The following is a 12,500-nucleotide window of genomic DNA, read 5'->3' on the forward strand; positions in this document are numbered from 1 at the left end:
AAGAAGAAGAATCAAAGAAGAAGAGTGGTGGTGATAAGAAAGGCAGAGCAGAGTGAATGGAGGCGCTGTGCAGTGGTCTGGATCCTCTCTGGGTAATATACAATCTAATTATGAATTATTATGTTCATTATTAGTCCTCTCTGGGTAATATACAATCTAATTATGAATTATTATGTTCATTATTAGTCCTCTCTGGGTAATATACAATCTAATTATGAATTATTATATTCATTATTAGTCCTCTCTGGGTAATATACAATCTCATTATGAATTATTATGTTCATTATAGTCCTCTCTGGGTAATATACAATCTAATTATGAATTATTATATTCATTATTAGTCCTCTCTGGGTAATATACAATCTTATGATGAATTATGTTCATTATTAGTCCTCTCTGGGTAATATACAATCTAATTATGAATTATTATATTCATTATTAGTCCTCTCTGGGTAATATACAATCTCATTATGAATTATTATGTTCATTATTAGTCCTCTCTGGTAATATACAATCTAATTATGAATTATTATGTTCATTATAGTCCTCTCTGGTAATATACAATCTAATTATGAATTATTATGTTCATTATTAGTCCTCTCTGGGTAATATACAATCTCATTATGAATTATATATTCATTATTAGTCCTCTCTGGGTAATATACAATCTATTATGAATTATTATATTCATTATTAGTCCTCTCTGGGTAATATACAATCTAATTATGAATTATTATATTCATTATTAGTCCTCTCTGGGTAATATACAATCTAATTATGAATTATTATGTTCATATTAGTCCTCTCTGGGTAATATACAATCTCATTATTAATTATTTTATTAATATTAGTCCTCTTATGGTTATGGTTAGTTGGCTACTAACCCTAACACTACCCCCCCCTGCAGAGTTAATACCTTGTACCCCCCCCCCTGCAGAGTTAATACCTTGTACCCCCCCCCCCCTACAGAGTTTCTAGCATTTAAGGTCTATCATAGATTTACATCATGTTTGAGGTCAGGAGATTGTGAAGGCCATGGCAGAACCTGCAGTTTACTCCTCTTGATGGATGTTGAGGTGTGTTTAGGATGCACATTAATACACATTTTTACCTGGGGGGGGGGGTCCAACTTTTGAACCCCACTGTATGAAGGGAATTTTTTTAATGAATCATCCTTTCATTCCATTTTCATTTCATAAGCAGGCATTAAAAGGCAAAAAGCAGATGGTTATTTGATTTTCAAGGAAATCTGTTTCATCCGTCTCGCGTTAACGGTCCCGCAAAATCAGCTGCTTAGCAGTCAGTGTCGGGGTAATATTATTGTTAACGTTAATTGTAATATTAACATTAATATTAACATGGCTCTTAATGCTCACCCTAATGGTAATTTCAGTTCTTTGATAATCGTGTGTGTGTAACTATCTTCAGTGTGACGTGTGTTGTGTCCCAGGACTGGAACCGGACCTGGTACACGTCCAGACCGGACCTGACCCAGTGCTTCCAGCACACAGTCCTGGTCTGGTTCCCTTGTGTGTTCCTGTGGACCTGTTCTCCGGTTTACCTGCTGTACCTGCAGCTCCGCCCGCACCGCGGCGTCATCCCCCTGTCCAGACTCAGCTGCAGCAAGACGGTGACACAACAATAACACTACACAACTACACAACAACACCACAACACAACAAAACAACAAGAACACAACAACAACAAAACAACACAACAACATAAACAATAACCTAAACAACAACACAACACAAACAACACAGCAACACAACATCACAACAAAACAACAACAAAAGAATATAACAAAACAACAACACAACAACAACACAACAACAACTTAAACAATAACACAAACAACAACACAACATCACAACAAAACAACAACACAACAACAACAAAAGAACATAACAAAACAACAACACAACAACACAAACAATAACACAAACAACAACACAACAACACAAACAACAACGCAACAACAACAAAAGAACACAACAACACAACACAACAACAACAAAAGAACATAACAAAACAACAACACAACAACAACATAAACAATAACACAAACAACAACACAACACAACAACACAAACAACACAACAACAACAACAAAAGAACACAACAACACAACAACAAAAGAACATAACAAAACAACAACAACACAACAACAACAACATAAACAACACCAAAACACAAAAAAACAACAACACAAAAACAACACAACAGACAACCCAGACAATGCTCTGTCTGTGTTTTAGCCTTTCTGTCTTTGTCTGTCTCTGTCTCCGTTTCAGCCTCTCTGCCTCTCTCCATTTCAGCTTCTCTGTCTCTGTCTCTGTGTCTCCAGTGCCGCCTCTCTGTTTCGTGTCTCTGTTTCAGCCTCCTCTCTGTCTCTGTCTTTCTCCATTTCAACTTCTCTGTCTCTGTCTCTGTGTCTCCAGTGCCGCCTCTCCGTTTCGTGTCTCCGTTTCAGTCTCTCTGGCTCTGATTTTCTCTGTCTCCGTTTCTGCCTCTCTGTCTCGTTCTGTATGTCTCTGTGTCTCCATTCCCCCTCTCCATCTCTATGTCTCCGTTTCAGCCTTTCTGTCTTTCTCTGTCTCTGTGTCTCCGTTTCCGCCTCTCTGTCTCTCTCTGTCTCCGTTTCTGTCTCTGTGTTTTAGTTTCAGCCCCTCTGTCTCTCTCTGTATGTCTCTGTGTCTCCATTCCCCCTGTCTATCTCCATGTCTCTGTTTCAGCCTTTCTGTCTCTGTCTGTCTCCGTTTCAGCCTCTCTGTCTCTGTCTGTCTCCGTTTCTGCCTCTCTGTCTCTGTCTGTCTCAGTTCCAGCCTCTCTGTCTCTTTCTGTCTCTGTCTGTCTCAGTTCCAGCCTCTCTGTCTCTTTCTGTCTCTGTCTGTCTCAGTTTCAGCCTCTCTGTCTCTTTCTGTCTCTGTCTGTCTCAGTTTCAGCCTCTCTGTCTCTGTCTGTCTCCGTGTTTCCGTTTCAGCCTCTCTGTCTCTGTCTGTCTCCGTTTCAGCCTCTCTGTCTCTGTCTGTGTCCGTGTCTCCATTTCAGCCTCTCTGTCTCTGTCTATCTCCATGTTTTCGTTTCTGCCTCTCTGTCTCTGTCTGTGTCTCCGTTTCAGCATCTCTGTCTCTGTCTGTCTCCGTTTCTGCCTCTCTGTCTCTGTCTGTCTCAGTTCCTGCCTCTCTGTCTCTGTCTGTCTCAGTTCCAGCCTCTCTGTCTGTCTCCGTGTTTCCATTTCAGCCTCTCTGTCTCTGTCTGTCTCCGTGTTTCAGTTTCAGCCTCTCTGTCCGTGTCTCCGTTTCAGCCTCTCTGTCTGTCTCCGTGTTTCAGTTTCAGCCTCTCTGTCTCTGTCTGTGTCCGTGTCTCCGTTTCAGCCTCTCTGTCTCTGTCTGTGTGCGTGTTTCCGTTTCAGCCTCTCTGTCTCTGTCTGTCTCCGCTTCAGCCTCTCTGTCTTCGTCTGTCTTCGTGTTTCCGTTTCAGCCTCGCTGTCTCTGTCTGTCTCAGTTTCAGCCTCTCTGTCTCTGTCTGTGTCCGTGTCTCCGTTTCAGCCTCTCTGTCTCTGTCTGTGTCTGTGTCTCAGTTTCAACCTCTCTGTCTCTGTCTGTCTCCGTGTTTCCGTTTCAGCCTCTCTGTCTGTGTCCGTGTCTCCGTTTCAGCCTCTCTGTCTCTGTCTGTCTCCGTTTCTGCCTCTCTGTCTCTGTCTGTCTCAGTTCCAGCCTCTCTGTCTCTTTCTGTCTCTGTCTGTCTCAGTTTCAGCCTCTCTGTCTCTGTCTGTCTCTGTGTTTCCGTTTCAGCCTCTCTTTCTCTGTCTGTGTCCAAGTCTCCGTTTCAGCCTCCCTGTCTCTGTCTGTCTCCCTTTCAGCCTCTCTGTCTGTGTCTGTGTCCGTGTCTCCGTTTCAGCCTCTCTGTCTGTCTGTCTCCGTTTCTGCCTGTCTGTCTCTGTCTGTCTCCGTGTTTCCGTTTCAGCCTCTCTGTCTCTGTCTGTGTCTGTGTCTCCGTTTCAGCCTCTCCGTCTCTGTCTGTCTCCGTTTTGCCTCTCTGTCTCTGTCTGTCTCAGTTTCAGCCTCTCTGTCTCTTTCTGTCTCTGTCTGTCTCCGTTTCTGCCTCTCTGTCTCTGTCTGTCTCAGTTCCAGCCTCTCTGTTTCTGTCTCTGTCTGTCTCAGTTTCAGCCTCTCTGTCTCTTTCTGTCTCTGTCTGTCTCAGTTTCAGCCTCTCTGCCTCTGTCTGTCTCTGTGTTTCCGTTTCAGCCTCTCTGTCTCTGTCTGTGTCCATGTCTCCGTTTCAGCCTCTCTGTCTCTGTCTGTCCCAGTTTCTGCCTTTCTGTCTCTGTCTGTCTCAGTTCCAGCCTCTCTGTCTCTTTCTGTCTCTGTCTGTCTCAGTTTCAGTCTCTCTGTCTCTTTCTGTCTCTTTCTGTCTCTGTCTGTTTCCGTTTCTATTTCTCTGTCTCTGTATGTCTCAGTTCCAGCCTCTATGTCTCTTTCTGTCTCTGTCTGTTTCCGTTTCTATCTCTCTGTCTCTGTATGTCTCAGTTCCAGCCTCTATGTCTCTTTCTGTCTCTGTCTGTCTCAGTTTCAGCTACTCTATCTCTTTCTGTCTCTGTCTGTCTCAGTTTCAGCCTCTCTGTCTCTGTCTGTCTCCGTGTTTCCGTTTCAGCCTCTCTGTCTCTGTCTGTGTCCGTGTCTCTGTTTCAGCCTCTCTGTCTCTGTCTGTCTCTGTTTCAGCTGCTGTCTCTCAGTCTGGCTTCTCTCTGTCTGCTGGAGATGTTTTACTTCCTGGTAAAGAAGAATGAAGAGATCCAGAACCACCTGCTGATCCTGATTGGTCCGCTGATCAGAAGCCTCACTCTGGTACGTCCCTGGTTGCCACGGCAACACTTCAGCTCCACCAATTGGTTGTTTCCGGATGGTCACATGGGGCCGCATCACTGTCACTTCCTTTAATATTAGTATAGTATAACTATAGGTTTAATATTAGTAGATCTATATTTCCATTCAATACTATTTTTTGGGTTAGGGTATGATATGATGATTGCAACCTCCTTCTCTTCCTCTCCTCTCTCCTCTTCCTCTCCGCCTTTTCTTCCTCCTCTTCCTCTCATCCTCTTCTTCTACGCCTCTTCCTCCTCCTCTTCCTTCTCTTCATCTCTTTTCCTCCTCTTTATCCTCCTCCTCTTCCTCTTCCTCTCCTCCTCTCCTCCTCTCGTCTTCCTTATCCTCCTCCTCCTGTCCTTCTCTTCCTCCTCTTCCTCTCCTCCTCCTGTCCTCCTCTTCTTCCTCCTCACCTCCTCTTAAACTCCATTCCTCCTCCTCTTCCTCTCCTCCTCCTCCTGTCCTCCTCTTCCTCTCCTGCTCTTCTCCAGGCTCTGTCTGTGGTTATAATCCAGTTTGAGAGGATGAAGGGCAGTCGTTCCTCCGTCCTCCTCTTCCTCTTCTGGAGTCTTCTGGTTCTTTGCTCCATCGTTCCTCTGAAGGTCAACGTCCAGCTGATTATTGATGAGGTATTAATTAATTAACAATAATATATAATATTAATTAGAGCTTACATTCTATGAGGGTTACATCTCTTTCAATCACTTATTACTGAATATAGTTTATATATAATTATATTGTATATAATTATGTTATATTATAATCCAGCTGTATTCAGATGATATCCAGCTGTATTCAGATGATATCCAGCTGTATTCAGATGATATCATCTGTATTCAGATGATATCAGCTGTATTCAGATGATATCAGCTGTATTCAGATGATATCCAGCTGTATTCAGATGATATCCAGCTGTATTCAGATGATATCCAGCTGTATTCAGATGACATCATCTGTATTCAGATGATATCAGCTGTATTCAGATGATATCATCTGTATTCAGATGATATCAACTGTATTCAGATGATATCCAGCTGTATTCAGATGATATCAGCTGTATTCAGATGATATCATCTGTATTCAGATGAAATCAACTGTATTCAGATGATATCAACTGTATTCAGATGATATCAACTGTATTCAGATGATATCAGCTGTATTCAGATGATATCCAGCTGTACTCAGATGATATCAACTGTATTCAGATGATATCCAGCTGTATTCAGATGATATCAACTGTATTCAGATGATATCAGCTGTATTCAGATGATATCAACTGTATTCAGATGATATCCAGCTGTATTCAGATGATATCAGCTGTATTCAGATGATATCAGCTGTATTCAGATGATATCCAGCTGTATTCAGATGATATCCAGCTGTATTCAGATGATATCAGCTGTGCTGCTCCTTTAAAGAAACAGAGTTCTCCAAACTGTCTTCTTTGTCTTCTGAACTCAGATGTAACAGAAACACCTGAAAGTTGAATCTCTGCATGCAGCCTCTCAGCGTTGCAGCCTCTCAGCGTTGCAACCTCTCAGCCTTGCAGCCTCCTAGTGTTGCAGCGTTGCAGTCGTGCAGCCGTGCAGCCTCTCAACGTTGCAGCCGTGCAGCCTCTCAGCGATGCAGCCTTGCAGCGCTGCAGTCGTGCAGCCGTGCAGCCTCTCAGCGATGCAGCCGTGCAATGTTGCAGCTTGTCAGCGGTGCAGCCTTGCAGCCGTGCAGCCTTGCAGCGGTGCAGACTCTCAGTGGTGCAGCAATGCAGCCTCTCAGCGATGCAGCCTTGCAGCCTCTCAACGTTGCAGCTTCTCAGTGGTGCAGCCTTGCAGCCGTGCAGCCTTGCAGCCGTGCAGCCTGCAGCCTTGCAGCCTTGCAGCGGTGCAGCCTTGGAGCCGTGCAGCGGTGCGGCCTTGCAGCCGTGCAGCCTTGCAGCCGTGCTGCCTTGCAGCTGCGCAGCCCTTCAGCCTGCAGCCTGCAGCCGTGCAGCGGTGAAGCGGTGCAGCCGTGCAGCGGTGCAGCGGTGCAGCCTTGCAGCCTTGCAGCCTTGCAGGGGTGCAGCCTTGGAGCCGTGCAGCGGTGCGGCCTTGCAGCCGTGCAGCCTTGCAGCCGTGCTGCCTTGCAGCTGCGCAGCCCTTCAGCCTGCAGCCTGCAGCCGTGCAGCGGTGAAGCGGTGCAGCCGTGCAGCGGTGCAGCCTTGCAGCCGTGCAGCGGTGCAGCCTTGCAGCCTTGCAGCCTTGCAGCCTTGCAGCCGTGCAGCCGTGCAGTGGTGCGGTCTGAACTGGCGCCCCGGTCTTCCCTGCTGGCTGCGGTATTTGTCAGCTCTACATTATTTCTCAGAGACGTTCACATGGAGCTGCAAGTTTCATTGGGCAGTGAACTTGGGCTGCTGAGTCCCCCCCCACCTCCCTTCCGCAGTGACTTATTTTAATTTAGACAGTAGCAAACGTTTCTTAAAACAGCTGCTGTAGCTAAAGGACAACACAACATGTTTTTCTCTGGTTACTCACTATTCTAACAGCAAAAAGGGTTAGTTAATCTGAGATGTGGGGTTAGTTAATCTGAGATGTGGGGTTAGTTAATCTGAGATGTAGGGTTAGTTAATCTGAGATGTAGGGTTAGTTAATCTGAGATGTAGGGTTAGTTAATCTTTGATGTGGGGTTAATTAATCTGAGATATAGGGTTAGTTAATCTGAGATGTGGGGTTAATTAATCTGAGATATAGGGTTAGTTAATCTGAGATGTGGGGTTAGTTAATCTGAGATGTAGGGTTAGTTAATCTGAGATGTGGGGTTAATTAATCTGAGATGTAGGGTTAGTTAATCTGAGATGTGGGGTTAGTTTATATTAGATGTGGGGTTAGTTAATCTGAGATGTAGGGTTAGTTAATCTGAGATGTAGGGTTAGTTAATCTTTGATGTGGGGTTAATTAATCTGAGATATAGGGTTAGTTAATCTGAGATGTGGGGTTAGTTAATCTGAGATGTGGGGTTAGTTAATCTGAGATGTGGGGTTAGTTAATCTGAGATGTAGGGTTAGTTAATCTGAGATGTAGGGTTAGTTAATCTGAGATGTAGGGTTAGTTAATCTTTGATGTGGGGTTAATTAATCTGAGATATAGGGTTAGTTAATCTGAGATGTGGGGTTAATTAATCTGAGATATAGGGTTAGTTAATCTGAGATGTGGGGTTAGTTAATCTGAGATGTAGGGTTAGTTAATCTGAGATGTGGGGTTAATTAATCTGAGATGTAGGGTTAGTTAATCTGAGATGTGGGGTTAGTTTATCTTAGATGTGGGGTTAGTTAATCTGAGATGTAGGGTTAGTTAATCTGAGATGTAGGGTTAGTTAATCTTTGATGTGGGGTTAATTAATCTGAGATATAGGGTTAGTTAATCTGAGATGTGGGGTTAATTAATCTGAGATATAGGGTTAGTTAATCTGAGATGTGGGGTTAGTTAATCTGAGATGTAGGGTTAGTTAATCTGAGATGTGGGGTTAATTAATCTGAGATGTAGGGTTAGTTAATCTGAGATGTAGGGTTAGTTAATCTGAGATATGGGGTTAATTAATCTGAGATGCGGGGTTAGTTAATCTGAGATGTAGGGTTAGTTAATCTGAGATGTAGGGTTAGTTAATCTGAGATGTGGGGTTAATTATTCTGAGATGTGGGGTTAATTAATCTGAGATGTGGGGTTAATTAATCTGAGATGTGGGGTTAATTATTCTGAGATGTGGGGTTAATTAATCTGAGATGTGGGGTTAGTTAATCTGAGATATGGGGTTAATTAATCTGAGATGTGGGGTTAGTTAATCTGAGATGTAGGGTTAGTTAATCTGAGATGTAGGGTTAGTTAATCTTTGATGTGGGGTTAATTAATCTGAGATGTGGGGTTAGTTAATCTGAGATATAGGGTTAGTTAATCTGAGATGTGGGGTTAATTAATCTGAGATATAGGGTTAGTTAATCTGAGATGTGGGGTTAGTTAATCTGAGATGTAGGGTTAGTTAATCTGAGATGTGGGGTTAATTAATCTGAGATGTAGGGTTAGTTAATCTGAGATGTAGGGTTAGTTAATCTGAGATATGGGGTTAATTAATCTGAGATGTGGGGTTAGTTAATCTGAGATGTAGGGTTAGTTAATCTGAGATGTAGGGTTAGTTAATCTGAGATGTGGGGTTAATTATTCTGAGATGTGGGGTTAATTAATCTGAGATGTGGGGTTAATTAATCTGAGATGTGGGGTTAATTATTCTGAGATGTGGGGTTAATTAATCTGAGATGTGGGGTTAGTTAATCTGAGATATGGGGTTAATTAATCTGAGATGTGGGGTTAGTTAATCTGAGATGTAGGGTTAGTTAATCTGAGATGTAGGGTTAGTTAATCTGAGATGTGGGGTTAATTATTCTGAGATGTGGGGTTAATTAATCTGAGATGTGGGGTTAATTAATCTGAGATGTGGGGTTAGTTAATCTCAGATGTGGGGTTAGGTAATCTGAGATGTTTTATTTAAATATTCTCTGCTGTTTCAGGGTTTTTCGTCCGACGCTGTTCGTTTCGTTGCTTTCTTCGTCTGTTTTTTGCTCCAACTCATTGAACTCGTCCTCAGTTGCTTTTCGGACCGACGACCGCTTTCTGAGAAACACACACAGGTAACACACACTCACACGTACACACACACACAACACACACACACACACACACACACACACACACACACACACACACAACACACACACGCACATACACACACACATACACACACTCTCTCTCCTACATCCAGGCTGATGTATGTCCGTGATATATAATGTATAAATTGATCCAGAGAGGAAAAGCTTTCGTGAAGTTTTCAGATGCTTTGCGACCAACATCAAGCCTTAACACATTAACCATATTAGATATCAATTAATATAATAAATATATAAATATAAATATATATGAATATAAATGTCAAATGTGTTTAATTGATCTGTTTCTTCTTCATCACACTGTTAAATGTGAGTTCATGTCACCATGTTTTTCTCTTGTTAGAACCAATGTCCAGAAGAAAATGCCTCGTTTCTCTCCAACTTCTTCTTCTTCTGGTTCAGCAGGTAGGAGCATCACAACCCTGACCCTAACCCATGAGCAAGGCCACAGAGTCTCAACATCTCCCCTAACCCTGACCCTAACCCATGAGCAAGGCCACATAGTCTCAACATCTCCCCTAACCCTGACCCTAACCCATGAGCAAGGCCACAGAGTCATAACATCTCCCCTAACCCTGACCCTGACCCATGAGCAAGGCCACGGAGTCATAACATCTCCCCTAACCCTGACCCTAACCCATGAGCAAGGCCACAGAGTCATAACATCTCCCCTAACCCTGACCCTAACCCATGAGCAAGGCCACGGAGTCATAACATCTCCCCTAACCCTGACCCTAACCCGTGAGCAAGGCCACAGAGTCATAACATCTCCCCTAACCCTGACCCTAACCCATGAGCAAGGCCAAGGAGTCTCAACATCTCCCCTGACCCTGACCCTAACCCATGAGCAAGGCCAAGGAGTCTCAACATCTCCCCTGACCCTGACCCTAACCCATGAGCAAGGCCACGGAGTCATAACATCTCCCCTAACCCTGACCCTAACCCATGAGCAAGGCCACGGAGTCATAACATCTCCCCTAACCCTGACCCTAACCCATGAGCAAGGCCACGGAGTCATAACATCTCCCCTAACCCTGACCCTAACCCATGAGCAAGGCCACAGAGTCATAACATCTCCCCTAACCCTGACCCTAACCCATGAGCAAGGCCAAGGAGTCTCAACATCTCCCCTAACCCTGACCCTAACCCATGAGCAAGGCCACAGAGTCATAACATCTCCCCTAACCCTGACCCTAACCAATGAGCAAGGTCACGGAGTCATAACATCTCCCTAACCCTGACCCTAACCATGAGCAAGGCCAAGGAGTCTCAACATCTCCCCTAACCCTGACCCTAACCCATGAGCAAGGCCACGGAGTCATAACATTAGGTTAGGTTTAGGGGAGACCCTAACCCTGGAGATGGGGTTAGGTCTAGGGGAGACCTTAACCCTGGAGAGTGGGTTAGGTTTAGGGGAGACCCTAACCCTGGAGATGGGGTTGGGGTTAGGGTTGTAATGGCAAAATTACATTTAACCAATGATTTTCATGTTAATTATCATAATATCTTCAATGCCTCTCAGAGTATTTGGTTCCTGTATCTGTCCTCAGTGTGATCTCTTTGTAGGAGACAACTGGATATGTTATGACTTTGCATTGTCCCACCAAGGATAGATGACGTGGAGCCTGACAGAAACAGTTGCCTAGAACGGTGTTTATCATAGCAGGTCCCAGGTCGAGACCAGAGCCTATCCAAGAGACAAGATGTCCTTTTTTAGCTAAGATAGAATGACCGGTCAAGACACTTGGACACACGAGGGACAGATTCAGAAATAGTAAGAGCTCCAACTGTCTGCCTGAGGTCCACTGATTGTTATGTTGAGATTAAACTGGTTTCCAAACAAAGGCTGGTTTTCCTCTGGGGGCACTGCATATAAAGAAGTGTATTACTGATTGTATGGACCAGAATGTGTGGTGTCACTTGTTACTCTGTTCATTGTGAACTGCCATTCTCGTCATTTTGTTTGATTGTTCTCTCGAGAAAATAATTAAACTCTTTCACCGAATATCCAAACTTTTAATCCAGTCTACAGCCTGTCTTTATTTTTGTTTCAACAAGGTCTCTTCTTCACAACAAATTCCTCCCTCGCTGAACAGAAACTTCCACAACAGGGTCTAACTAGGGAACTAACTGGGACGTTGTATAAAGACTACGTGAGGTAGAACTCCCATCAACTCTGCTGAGAATAATAACTAATAGTGATGTTCTTGTGTTTTGTGTCCTGGTCAGTTTGGTGGTCCAAGGTTACCGGCGCCCCCTGCAGGCTGCAGACCTGTGGTCTCTCCGGGACCAGGACTCATCGTTCCGGATCATGACGGACTTGGAGAAGTTCTGGAGTCAGAGCTGCAAACAACTGCAGTACAACACGTTTTAATATTAACATTCATTCATATATAATCTGAACGTTACAGATGTCTGTATTCATTTGTTTGTAAGTAAGAGCACTGTAATTATGTGTGTATATACATGTATATGTATTTAACCCTCATGTTGTCCTCATGTTGTCCTCATGTTGTCCTATATCAATGTTCTTTTTAACTACCCAAAATAACATGATTGATTCCACACAACGCTCTTTGCCATGTACAAATTTACATACATACATTCCTTTAATTTCAGTCAAAATAATTCCTAATTTCAAAATTAAAAAATAACTGTAAATCTAAAGTGAATGAGTAAGTGTTACGTAGAGTTGAAAACGTCAAAAAAAGTGACAAACATTGAAAAAAGAGTCAAAAGTGTTGATAAAAGAGACAAAAACGTGATAAAAAGGTGAAAACATTGATAAAAAGCGTCAACAACAGTATTGATTTTCAGTTTTGACGAGAAGACAACGCAAGGGTTAATTGTACGTTACTGTCACTTACACACTCAGTGGGCGGCCATTTACCGCCCAGGCTTGTTATGGTGTTCTGTAGGGGGAAACGTTCTGGTTCTGGACC

General features: G+C 43.5%; 1 protein-coding gene across 1 annotated transcript in view; it reads left to right on the plus strand.

Annotated features, from left to right (window-relative positions):
• Positions 1 to 56: 56 nt before the first annotated feature.
• Positions 57 to 12,500, plus strand: part of LOC116678973 (multidrug resistance-associated protein 1-like) — a gene marked incomplete at its 3' end in the record, with an annotated part of 37,002 nt that continues 24,558 nt past the window's right edge. Inside the window, 8 exon segments of the mRNA XM_032508710.1 lie at positions 57 to 92; positions 1,451 to 1,630; positions 4,725 to 4,850; positions 5,363 to 5,500; positions 9,403 to 9,522; positions 9,902 to 9,963; positions 11,788 to 11,916; positions 12,477 to 12,500. The exon segment at positions 12,477 to 12,500 is cut by the window's right edge and continues 225 nt beyond it. Of these exon segments, the coding sequence (XP_032364601.1) occupies positions 57 to 92; positions 1,451 to 1,630; positions 4,725 to 4,850; positions 5,363 to 5,500; positions 9,403 to 9,522; positions 9,902 to 9,963; positions 11,788 to 11,916; positions 12,477 to 12,500 (815 nt within the window).

Source organism: Etheostoma spectabile, unplaced genomic scaffold, assembly GCF_008692095.1.
Source record: "Etheostoma spectabile isolate EspeVRDwgs_2016 unplaced genomic scaffold, UIUC_Espe_1.0 scaffold00008958, whole genome shotgun sequence".
Classification (NCBI taxonomy): domain Eukaryota; kingdom Metazoa; phylum Chordata; class Actinopteri; order Perciformes; family Percidae; genus Etheostoma; species Etheostoma spectabile.